Consider the following 13092-nt stretch of genomic DNA (forward strand, 5'->3'; position numbering starts at 1 on the left):
GTGTAAGGAAAGATATTTAGGTAAATCTAAACTCTCCAGCAAGAAAGGAAAGGCTCTCTACAACATGATCACACATTCTCAACCAGTCACCCCAGTTGTCTCCATGCCTTCGAGACTTTTGTACTGGAATGCTTATTCTCTCTTTTATAATAATTATGCTATTTATAGTTACTTATATTCCTCTTTGTTTCTCTATTAGGAGGACCTCAAAACCAGAGTGACAAATATTTAATGAACACCTAGTCAGTGAGTCACAGTATGAACACTAGAGAGACAACAGAAAATGAAGCAGCAAGGCCCTGGACTGCATGGATTCCCATTCTGTGGCTCTTTCTAACCTTGGAGCCTAGCACATGCAGGCATGCAATCAAGCACCAAAGAATTAGCGAAACTTCTGCCAGGAATTTGAAATTTAGTTGTGATGACTGATACAGCAACACATAAGCAAAAAGGCAATATAAAAAACTAAAAGATATACAAAATCTTAGGCATTTGCATATGGCCATATTCTAAGTCATTTCTGCCACTGCTGACAGCAGTTATTGTAAATAACTGTTCAAACAGCAGGAAACCAAAAGAAAGTAGAACCCAAAAGAACCTAGAACCCAGAAGAAAGTAGATTACATAAAAAGTGATCAAGGTGAAAAAACAATAATTCCAATCACAGAAATTATTACCTAAAACCTAAGTGCTCTATGAATATAAGATATGACTACTGACTTATTACAATGCTTCTTGAGTTAACTTTGTCTAGAAGATGAATACGGAGGTCAAAGAGAGATATGTAGTCAGGGAAACACTGTGTACCAGTAGATATTTTGAAATATGGTGAAAATGACAATAAAACAGTGTTTCCCAAAATATTTTCTGGAAAACACATCCAGCAGAAGCTCTCCTGGGAGTTCTGCAAAGCATACTCTCACATTATTGTCTCTGAAGAGTTCTGCAGGACAAGCACATACTTACCTTTATTAATCATTATTTCCAATACTCATTTAAACCATTTAATTCTTTTCTCAAGGAATAGCTATTATTAGTTTAGGAAATTTTATTTTAAAGACCAATTTACAACACTGTTCACTTATATTTACCCATTAGTGGTAATCTGGAAAACCAAGAACTTCTCAGACTATAGTGCCCAGCGATAAAAATATTTTTTCTTATGAAAATATCTGTAAATAAAAATTGTTACACAATCTAGGTAATCTGCATTGTCTAGATGAAATTATCATCTAACCACTAGATGGCACTATGATTTCATTTATGCTATAACCATAAACACACCATATTAATAGTTCAAAAGTCTTTGAACTGGGCCTCCCTAGTGGTCTAGGGGTTAAGTCTCAGGCTGTCATCACTGTGGCCTGGATTTGATCCCTGGCCAGGGAGCTGACCCACAAGGCACAGCAGACCTCTCTTGTCTGGCCACTGGTAATAACAATTTCAGTGGATCTGCTTGTTCTGCTCTCCACTTTGTCTCTGGTGAATCCTCTCACCCCTCTGTCCCCCCGGTCTGGCCTACACCCCAGTTCTTCTATGCATAAATAAATAAATCTTTTTTAAAAAAAAAAAAAAAGTGTTTGAACTAAACCAAAACAAACCCAAAAAATCTGACTGCAGAACTGAAGTAACCAGAGAGGGAAGGTGGAGAATGGGACACAAAAGGGGGAGAGGCCCAATGGACTTTGATAGACTATAGATTAGGGTTATTGGTGCTTTGGGGTGATGGAAACATACATTTGAAGAGGTGTGAACCTACACCCCTAAAACATACACAATATTATCAACCAGTGTTACCTCAATAAAATAAGTAGTTTTAAAAAGGTATTTGAGTTTTCTAAGGGAGTATATGTGCATTTATTCATTCATCTATTCAGTCCTTCAAACACTGATTAGGTACTTCTAAATCCTAAGAACTCTGATGGATGCTGAGGATAAACTTAAGAGAAGAAACTGGTGGTTCTCAGAGGTGAGGAGTGGGGTGGTGGGGCATGATGGGTGAAGCAGGTACAAATGTCCAGTTATAAAATAAGTCATGGGGATGCATAGCATGGTGACTGTAGTTAGAAATATTGCATTGGATATTCAAAAGTCGCTAAGACTACAAAGCTTAAAAGTTCTCATCACAAGAAAAAAACTTTGTTATATGGTGATGGAGGTTAACTAGACTGATGGAGATCCCTTCACAATGTACAAATATAGAAGCATTGTGTTGTACTCCTGAAACTAACGTAATGCTAGTCAATAATTACACTTCAAAAATTTTTAACTGTCATTCTTGTATTCCTAGGAAACTCTAAGTTACCCCAAAAACTTAACAATCGCCTTTTATAAAAAAAAAAAAAGCATGACAATATGCACACTGATTGCATTACCATTCTATTTTTATACATGAAAATAGAAGTGAAAAAATGCAGTGGATGGAAAGCACTGAGATAAGCAAGCATCTAAGAAATTATCAGTCTGAACTAATTGGCTCAAAGGTCACAGATCACAGGATTCAGAAACCAATTTTGACTCAGGGAGGACATGCCAGTCCTCAGTCCTTGGGATATTCTGGAGTGGACTTAGTTCAGCACCGGGAAATGAAGGCCTGACGAAGGTGAGACAGTGAAAAGGTGGTGAGAACAACGGGTTGTAGGGGGATGGAGGAACTCTTTGCTGTTAGTGTCCTAGGAGTGCGCTAGAAACAGAGGGGAGAGTGGTCAGAAGAGGCTGAATCAGAGAATGATGGTCCAGGGGTGAGGCCACTGGTAATAACAAGCAGTAACAGAAGCACTTAGCAAAGGTTAACTATCTTTTTTTTTTAATTTTAAAAAGTCTTTCCCCTGAAAATTGCCGTTTTCCTCAACACTGAGCATCTTTTTCGCCCCCAGATGAAGTGGGTAAAGCCAAAAACGCTGCCAAACATCCAGATCAGGGTGGCATGAGGGGCAAATTCCTTCCGTAAAAGAACAGCACCCAGGTCATCTCAGCAGGTTGCCGCAGCAACGTTTAACAGAGCACAGTCCCACTGTACAAGAACAGCCTCTGGGAAATATTCCAACACAAAACACAAGGCCCCTCCGCCCTTCACGGCCTCCTACCCCTCTGAAGGAGTCGGGGCTGAAGTGGACGGGCAAGTGCAGCCCCGCCAGGATGACCGTAAACCCGACTTCCGGCAGGGGGCGCCCGTGGCCCCGCCCGGGAGGCTCAGCCGGCCGCGCGCCGGCGTTTTCAAAATGGAAACAAATCCGGCCCCGCCCCCCGCGCAGAGGCCGCCGGGAAGAGGGCCCCGCCCCCCGGGGCGCCGCCGCCGGCACGTGAAGCCCCCCCACCCAGGTGGAGGTAGCTGCTCCTGCCACTTTCCCTCTGGCTTCCTCCTCCTCCAGCCGACTCAGCGGAAGCCGTGTGGCGAGGGGCGCACCCGCCCTTCCCGCGCGGCGATCCTTCACCTGTGCACGCCCCGCTGGCCCCGTTCCCGGAAGTGACGCGCCGCCCCGCCCTGCCCGCGTCCCGTCGGGCCTCGCGGCGGCGGCGCGAAGATGGCGGCGGCGGGAGCCATAGAACGGAGCTTCGTGGAGCTCAGCGGAGCTGAGCGCGAAAGGCCGAGGCACTTTCGGGAATTTACAGTTTGCGGCGTTGGTACGGAAGCAGCCAAGGAGGGTGCGATCAGACCTTTTTTCTCGGGTTCCTCCCTTGGGTCTCTAAATCTCTGACGCCCAGTTCATGTTCCTAAACCCACATGCCTGTACCCCCGAATTAGAGCTTCCTTAGTGCCTGACTTCTGCCTCTGTTCTTCCCCTTCTCCTGTATGGATTGTTAGTGCGTCCCCCTCTGCTTTCTTAGCATCCTCAGTCCCTGTCATCCCCGGAGTATCTTGTGTGCAGGCTGACCACTCTCCTTTGCAGGGACTTCAAGTGCCTTGGCCGTGAAATACAGTGAGAGCGCGGGAGGCTTCTACTATGTGGAAAGTGGCAAGTTGTTCTCCATCACCAGAAACAGGTTCATTCATTGGTAAGTGTTGTGTTTGCCAAATCCCCCTGGAAAGCAGGGTTTGGCGTCTGAATTTTCGTGAAGCCCCCAAAGTGTCGTTCTCCTCAGTGGTAATCTACAGAAAAAAAGAGGAAGACTGTTTTTTATTCATACCTGAATTTAGAAACAATAGAGGGGACAGAATTTTAGGAGAGATACCCTCCCTGGGAGCACTAAAAGCAGAGGAAATGTAGCTTAGGAAGTAAAGCCCCGAAAGACCAGTTTTAGACATGAACCCATTTTGTTTTTTTAGTGCTTTACAGCTTCCTTCATTCTAAATGTTTGCGTTTCTACATATCAGGCACAGTAGTTCAGTGCTAGGGGTCAGAGAGATGGAGTGAGGATGCAGAAAATTGTGCTAATAACCTACCATGAGTTATGAGAAGCATGGTTGCTCTGGAGAATCATCAGACATCAAATGTTGCTTACAGCTTTGGGCGTGAATAAGACATGCCTTGGGAGACTGAGCAGAGATCACCCAGCATCAAGTTTGGAGGAAATTTAACATGTTGGGATCAGGTCGAGGAGAAGAAAGAGTGCCTGGCAATGTGGGAGTAAAACCAAGAGCAGGCAGTATCATAGAAGTCAAGAGAAGAGACTTTCAAGAAGGAAGGGCATGATAATGTATGTAGAATGCTAAGAAGTCAAGAGAGTTTATTGGAATTGGTATGGTGACCTTTGTAAGAAGAGGAGAGATTGAAGAATATGAAGGCGAGGATACTGAGGAAACTTGGCCATGGAGGGGTATGGACAGAATGTGATAGTTGAATGGAGGCTGGAATAGGGTAATGGAAAGGGAGAGGCCAGGGACCCGTAAATTTCAATGTGAGTGGAAGATTCAGGAAGATGGAGAGATGAATACAGGAGGGATATACTTTAGAAAACCCAAAGATTGACTTTAATTGCTGGAAGGAGACAGTCTTGTAAAATCATGGATGAGGTGATACGAAGTTAGGGCATTCCCAGCATGGTAGTTTTTATGGCACTAAAGCTACCACATGACAGAGTTGAACTTGAAAGCTGGCCCTGTCTCATAGCTGGAAGAAGTGATGGAAGGGGTTGTACCCCCATTAAATAAGAGTATTTTGATTTAATGCTGTAGTAATATGTGAGGAGACAACATTCTAATATAAGAAATGGGGAGTGAAGGATTGCGCTAGTTTTCATTATAGTAGAGTTTAATGTTATTGAATATTCTAAATAAACAGACAGTTAAGTTTGAAAATGCCTCCAGAGAATCATAACAAGATTTGAGTTTTCTATTATACTGTTTTGTAAGTCTATGTAATGTGGTTTGAAATATTAAAATTGATTTGAATTTATCCAAAATTTTTTAACTGGGGGCCTCTCCGGTGGCCAGGGGTTAAGTCTTACTGTGGCCTGAGTTCGATCCCCAACCAGGGAGCTAACCCACATACGTGCAGCAGACCTTTACTGTTTTACTCTCTATTCCCTTTAGCAGTATATTTCAGTAAATCCACCTGTTCTGCTCCCCATTTAGTTTGTCTCTGGTGAATCTTGTCAACACCCCCCCCCCACACACACACACACAAGTCTGACCTGCACCCCAGTCTACACAAAAATAAATAAAATCTTTACCAAGAAAAAATTTCTGATTTGGGAGAGTTCACTTGGAAACTATTCCCATATACTTTAAGAAAGAAAAGATAAACATTTTAACAAGTTCTCTTTTTTTTAATAGGAAGACTTCTGGAGACACATTGGAGCTGGTGGAGGAGTCACTGGACATAAATTTGCTGAATAATGCAATTCGCCTCAGATTCCAAAATTGCAGCCTCCTACCTGGAGGGGTTCATGTCTCTGAGACTCAGAATCATGTGATAATTTTGATAGTAACCAATCAAACAGTGCACAGGTTACTTTTACCACACCCTTCCCGGATGTATAGAAGTGTAAGTTGGTTGAATGTAATATCCTTTATTTCCCAAATTACTCTTGCTCCCACAAATTTAGTGAAATTAAAAGAAATTTATATTCCTTATTGGCCTTCATCAACCATACTTTGAGTAACTAACTGTAATGATCAGACATATTTTAGGTTGGAAAAATAGTTTTCATTAAAAAGAATAGCTTTCTCAACCTAACTGCCCCAAAACAGATGACTGGATCAAAAAGATATGGTATATATACACAATAGAATGCTATTCAGCAATGAAGAAAGATACGCCATTCGCTGCAACATGAATGGAGCTGGAAGGGATTATGCTCAATGAAATAAGTCAGAAGGAAAGAGAAAAATATCGAATGGCTTCACTTATAGGAGGAACATAGGGAAACCATACAAGGGATGGGGGGGGGGAGAAAAAACTAGCAGGCAAACTAAATGGAGACATTCAGTAGTGGGGGGAGAGGGAGAAGGATCAAAACGGGAGGGAAGAACATAAAAGACTATGGTGACGGTTTACCAGTGTCTTGGTGGTGGGAATTTTATGGGGAGTTGAAGGAAATTTGGAGGAGAGGATAATGAACAATGATGTAAAAAAAAATGTATATATATAAAGCTTTCTTTTTAAGTTTCGTGGTTTTTTATTTTAAAAACTTTTGTAGCAAGAGAGAAATTTTATTTTGATTTAACAGATTTTAATTACTTCACAGGAGTTGGTAATTGAAAGTCAGATGCAATCGATATTCACTGACATTGGAAAAGTTGACTTCAGGGACCCTTGCAACTATCAATTGATTCCAACAGTACCTGGACTCGCCCCTAATTCCACCACCTCAGCAGCCTGGCTTAGCAATGAAGGGGAGGCTCTGTTTGCCCTCCCAGCTGCATCTGGGGGAATCTTTGTCCTTAAACTACCTCCTTATGACATACCAGGTAAGAATGGGAACTGAGCATGGATTGAACTTTACACAAGGAATGTTGGCATTCATACTTAGAAGTCTGAACCATCATCCAGAGCTTATGCCCATGAATCCTTCCTCAGCTACCACTGTGTCTCCTTCCCTCAACTCCTGCAGGTATTTACTCGGAGACCCCTCAGTAAGGCCTTCCCTGCATCCTTTTCAAATTTACACAGCATTCGTTATACTTGGCATCTTATTTTCCTCCACTTATTACCATGCTACTTAATGTGTTACCTGTCTCTGCTTCTCCCCTCCCAGTGTGAGTTACATGAGGACAAGAACTTTTTCCGTGGTTTTATTCTTTAAAGATTTGATTTCATTTTTTTTTGACTATTACAAAAGTTTATTTAACAAAAAGTTCAATAACAAAATGTACACGACCCAATTTTTATATCATAGTAAAAAGATGCTGTGGAAGTGGACATGGCGAAGCAACTTATTTCTCTGGCGAACACAGCCACTGCTTATACTTGTTCCAAGGCTTCTAACATGATGATACTATTTTCCTCATATTACCACCATTCCAATATTGTTCTGTTGCCCACTAGTTGCCATCTCCACACACTCATCTATCACAAGATTCATAAAGGGATCAAATCCCCGTAGTATTCCTTGGACATGTCTGCCACCATGTAATTTCTTTTTTTTTTTTTTTTTTAATGGCAACTTTCTTCTTCGGGTAGTTTGCTGGAGTCGTCCGTTTATCTTCTGTGTCCTAGTTCTCACTGGGACCTGTCGCTTTTCCTCTCTATTAACTTTTTTTTTTTTTTAAGATTTATTTGTTTGTTTGTTTGTTTATTTATACAAGCTCTGGGTACAGTCAGAAGCGTGGGAGGGTGAGAGAATTCACCAGAGCCAGAGAAGGGCACAGAGCAGGCAGAAGGACCGAAGTACACTGCTTAGGGGAGCAGCGGGTGGCAGGAGAGGTCTGCGCGCCATTTGGGACCCTCCTCCGGTGGCCGGGGAGCAGCTGGGGATCGAACCTGTGTTGCACAGGCTGCAGGCAGCTTCGCAACCCAGTGCTCAACCGTTGCGCCACCGGGGAGGCCCGTGCCACCATTTAATTTCAATGATAACTTTTCGTCCATAAGTTTTTTCTACTCGGGAGGGTAAGCTTTGCTCATGGTGTCTACTCCCCAGGCTCAGAGCTGCCACCACACGAATTCCGCGGCCTCCGTACCACTCCCGCAAAGATTTGATTTATTTATACATATAAGAGCTGGGGTATAGGCCAGAGATGTGGAGTGGTGATAGGATTCACCAGAGACAGTAGGGAGCAGAACAGGCAGATTGGCTGAATATGCTGCTGGGGGGAGCAGCTGTCAAAACAAGGAGATGTCTGCTGTGCTGGGGATCGAACCCAGCTTCAGTGGCTGCAGATTGCTTCATGATGCTGAGACTGAACCCCTTGCGCCACCAGTGAGGCCAAGAAGTTTTTCATTTATCCTGAAACTACTTCCTTGTTTTGTTTACTGCTGTGTTTTTAGCACCAGAACTGCCTGGCGCATAAAAGATACCCAGTAATTCCTTGGAAAGAATGAAGTAATTCTTCTGAGCAGCAGTGTGGATTCTGTTTATAAATGGCAAAAATTTGCCCTAGGAATATAAAGGTGATATTTTATTGATCCAGTAGTGATTCAGAATATTTAAGTGTGATTGTGTGAGATGATACATACTAAAACTTTCTTGGTATAAAAGTGTTTGTCATTTGATAATTATTACTGTTTAAATCATTCTTGCCTTTGGGTTTCACTAATATCAAGAGTTGCCTTGGATATGATTGGTCTGTTTTCAATCTTGTAGGGATGGTGTCAGTTGTGGAACTGAAACAGAGTTCAGTAATGCAACGATTGCTAATAGGCTGGATGCCAACAGCTATCAGGTGAGTGGTGTCTGGCAAAAATAAATCAGAGCCCCTATGAATTTAACCTTTCTGCACTGGTCAGCATCCATTAGGGCTTCCCATCTAACTCCAAGGCAGATGAGCATCATCCTAGAAAGAAGAGTAAACAACATCACATTCTATCCTAGGAGAGCAACACTCCAGAGCTATCTTCACTGTGGTTGGAGAGCTTGATAGCAGAAACTGACTTACTGTGCATATCCTCACAGTGCATTCCAGTGCTCTGCCCTGAGTTCCAAAGCTATGTTGAATGTTTTACAGGTAGAGAGTTTCTGAGGGTTAGAGCAAAATGACATGGAAGAAAACAGTATTCCATTCCTACAGAACTTTTAAAATTTATCATTATTTGTTACAAATCAAATGGAAAATGCAGTTAAAACAGCATATAAACTCTTGCTCCTTTTGTTGATTAGAAGTGTGTATTTGTTATTTATTGCTGTAATTGGAAGCGCAAATGATTTGCAAATCAAAACTAAAACGTGGCCTGATGTTTTCAGAGGTGATCAGGGGCCTTCAGACCGTCCCCTCAGCCTTGCTGTGCATTGCGTCGAGCATGATGCCTTTATCTTTGCTCTGTGCCAGGATCATAAATTACGAATGTGGTCTTACAAGGTAAATGCTACATGTGTAGTTACTTTAAGTTAAAGATTGTGAATTGTAACAGAAGTGAAATAAGTCTTTGCTTCTCTTCAAAATTACCAGATATCTTAGATTGCAAATTAAGGGGCGTATTTCCAGATTCAGACAGTTTATTTAATTTTACTTCCTCCCCTAACATTGCCTTTATTTTGAAAATTATAAATCCTACAGAAAAGTTGAACTATAGTACAGAGTATACCTTTCACTTTAGAGGAACAGATATGTTTTTAAAATGCAAGTTGGTAAAATGGTTATCAAGATTCACAAAAGAGCAGATGATGATATTTATCAGACTGAAGAGCTATTTTCATCTTAGCTCTTTAAAACAAAAAAAAACCTGTTGAGTTCTTTATCCATTAAACTAGATGGAGTACTACATAGGGTAGATATGCATCCTTTGAAAAAGGATTTGTTTTACTAACCTGAATGTTCTTTCCTATCACTAATTATTATTTTGGGTAGGACCAAATGTGCTTGATGGTAGCTGACATGCTGGAGTATGTCCCTGTGAATAAAGATCTTCGGCTCACCGCTGGGACTGGACACAAATTACGACTGGCTTATTCCCCTTCCATGGGGCTCTACTTAGGGATTTACATGCATGCACCAAAACGAGGACAGGTATGAAATGAGACACACATGTCAAATTGTCCCGTATTTTCCATTGTGCAGAAGCAACTGTCTATTTAAGCTCTCACACCAACCTAAACATTTCACATGTGGTTTCCACAGAGATAGTGAGCTTTGTGTTAATGTGTGAAGTAAAAGCTCTGAAGCAGCAGCCAGGGTGGCAGGAAGTAGAGATTTTAAGGAACATAAAAGGAAAACCAAAGCTAAACAAGAAAAGGCCAATTTGGAAGTCCGGGTGAAAAATGGGGTTATAAAAGGGCTATAAGTGTTAAGTAGTTGTGAAATGTCAGAGCCCAAGGAGAGTAAAGAGTTGACATTGAGAAATAATTTTGTTCATCCAAACACTAGCTATTATATGGAGATGAGGTACTTAGGAGGTCATGCAATGTTATTGTGGTAATAAATGCAATTTGTTGGGTATTGTGTGTGGCACTTTGCCAAGTGCTTTATGTACATTAATAGTGTTGGACTGATTACTGAGTTCACACACTTTACACACATTATTCTAGTAACATGCTAGTTAAGGATAATCTGTCATTCTCAGTGCTGTAGCTCTGGTTCCTGGTGCTGGGCCACCGCCCCACCTGGGTGCTCCTCACTCCTCTTGGGCTTAAGATACTCCACTCCAGGCTGCCCCTTCTGACCCTGTGTAGGTCCTTGCACTCTGTTGCAGAAGAATTCTTAGGACTTTTCTTATACAAGATGATGTCATCTGCAAATAAAGACTGTCTATACTTCCTTTCCAATCTCGATGCCTTTTCTCCCACCTTAATTGCTCTATTGAATCGAAGTGGCAAGAGCTGACAACCCTGTCTTATTCCTGATTTAAGGGAGAAAGTTGTTAGTGTTTTTCCATTGAGTGTGATGATAGTTGTGAATTTTTCATAAATGCCCTTTAAGGAAGTTCCTCTCCTAATTAAAATAGCCATCAAATATTTCTGAGTTTGAAAATTTTCATTTTGGCAGTGGAGTTAAAAACTAAACATGTATTACTTGATAGGGTTTTATTTTTATTTTTAAAAGATTTATGTATTTATGCATACAAGAGCTGGGGCACAGGCCAGAGTTGTGGGGGGGTGAGAGGATTCACCAGAGACAGAGTGGGGAACAAAACAGGCAGATTGACTGAAATACACTGCTGAGGGGTGCAGCGGACAAGGCAGGAGAGGTCTACCACGCCACATGGTTATCTCCCTGGCTGGGGATCGAACTCGTGCCGCAGTGGCTGTGGATAGCTTCATAGGTTGTGTCTTAATCCCTTGCACCACCAGGGAGGCCCTATAGAATTTTATTTTCAATAAAGATTGACTAGTGTTGATTTGTATTGTGTGTGTGTTTTAAATTATCTGTGGCACTTTGGTAAAAACAGAAATTTAAAAATAGATTTCAAAATAAATAAATAAATAAAAATAGATTTCTGACCACATTGAAATACTACCTCATACCCATTAGGATGGCTACTACGAAAAACCAAACAAACAAAAAAAATAGAAAATACCAAATGTTAGCAAGGAAGTGAGAAATGGGAACCCTTGTGCACTATTATTAGCATGTAAAATGCTACAGCTTGTATGGAAAATGGTAAGTGATTTCTCAAAAAATTACACATCAAGTTACTGTATGATAGCAATTCCATTTCTGGGCATATAACCAAAAAAATTCAAAGCAGGGTCTTGAAGAGATATTTGTACACCCTTGTTCACATTAGCCAAACATTAGCATTGTTCACAATAGCCAAAAGGTTGAGCAACAGATGAATAAAAGTTTCACGCACAGGGAAAAGGGTAAACAAAATGTACCACATTTGTACGGTGGAATGTTACTCAGTCTTATGAAGGAAGGAACTTCCACATGCTACAACATTGATATACCTTGAGCACATGCTGAGTGAAATAAGCAGTCAAAAAAGATAGGTACCATTATGATTCTACTTAAATGAAGTGCCTAACGTAGAAATGAGGGTACCCTGGGTCTGAGGAGAGGAAAATGAGTTGTTTCATGGGTAGAGTTTCAAATTCATAAGATGGAAAAAGTTTGGGAGATGAGTTGGGAGAGCAGTGTGAAAATACTTCTTATTACTGAACTATACACTTAAAAACAGTTTAGGTGGTAAATGTATCATTTATATTTTACTGCACTTTTTTTAAAAATTGGTTTTTGAGTTCATGTTCACGTACAAAATGACCAACTTGTGTCTTAACAGTTCTGCGTTTTCCAGTTGGTGAGCACTGAAAATAACCGCTATAGTCTAGATCACATTTCTTCACTATTCATGTCTCAGGTAGGTTGGATCATCCTTTGCTTATCATGTACAGGAAAAAAAGTATTAGATAATAGGACTATGTTGTAGTGGAATTGATGTCTTCCGATGGGATATTTGATGATGTATACAAACAAAACTTCATTTGGGTTTTACCAAGTTCATGTTGTACTGTCTTGTTTTTAATGCACTTATTAGCTTCTACCAGTACAGATTTAAGTAGCTATCAACTATTCTTATTTTTTGCACATTTCCTCTTAGGAGACACTGGTTGACTTTGCCTTAACCTCTACGGATATCTGGGCCCTGTGGCATGATGCTGAAAACCAGACAGTTGTGAAATACATCAACTTCGAACAGTATGGGTCTCTTAGTTCCGTCATCCTTACCCTAAGCACTTTCATACTGGCAAGAAAAGACACAAAAGCTTTTTGATGTAGAACCAAAGCCAAGTGTTTGCAGTTAAAGGATTTAGCCCTGGGTGTGCCCATTGTTCACAGTTTTCTGAAATACCTCCTTTAGCATTTTGTGGTTTGGTTTTTTTTTTTTAAACCTTTTGGTTTTAATATTGACTAGTGGTTAGTTTTAGGATAAAAGGAGGATTCTTAGGGTTGGAAGGAGATAAGAAAAATACATACTTAGAGGAGACAGCACATATCCAGAATACCTTTATTCTGGGAGTTCTCTTTGCTCTTAAGCAAAAACTGTTCCTACTACCCACAACTTGCAAAACACACTGTACCCCCTTTGGGTTCTCAATTTCCTATTGGAAGAGGAG

The 13092-nt window shown here is 41.1% G+C and overlaps 1 protein-coding gene and 1 pseudogene across 1 annotated transcript in view; one reads left to right on the top strand and one right to left on the bottom strand.

Annotated features, from left to right (window-relative positions):
• The first annotated feature begins 3386 nt into the window (after nt 1-3386).
• Nucleotides 3387-13092, top strand: part of NUP160 (nucleoporin 160) — a 40502-nt gene continuing 30796 nt past the window's right edge. The window contains exons 1-9 of the mRNA XM_037522256.2: nt 3387-3624; nt 3891-3996; nt 5717-5927; nt 6631-6853; nt 8686-8764; nt 9283-9397; nt 9887-10045; nt 12258-12335; nt 12576-12673. Coding sequence (XP_037378153.1) covers nt 3525-3624; nt 3891-3996; nt 5717-5927; nt 6631-6853; nt 8686-8764; nt 9283-9397; nt 9887-10045; nt 12258-12335; nt 12576-12673 — 1169 coding nt within the window. The 5' untranslated portion in view covers nt 3387-3524. The remainder of the gene's footprint in view (nt 3625-3890; nt 3997-5716; nt 5928-6630; nt 6854-8685; nt 8765-9282; nt 9398-9886; nt 10046-12257; nt 12336-12575; nt 12674-13092) is intronic.
• On the bottom strand, nt 7332-8006 carry LOC119255285 (small nuclear ribonucleoprotein G-like; annotated as a pseudogene).

This window comes from Talpa occidentalis, unplaced genomic scaffold, assembly GCF_014898055.3.
Source record: "Talpa occidentalis isolate TD23 unplaced genomic scaffold, MPIMG_talOcc4v2.1 talOcc4.3, whole genome shotgun sequence".
NCBI lineage: Eukaryota > Metazoa > Chordata > Mammalia > Eulipotyphla > Talpidae > Talpa > Talpa occidentalis.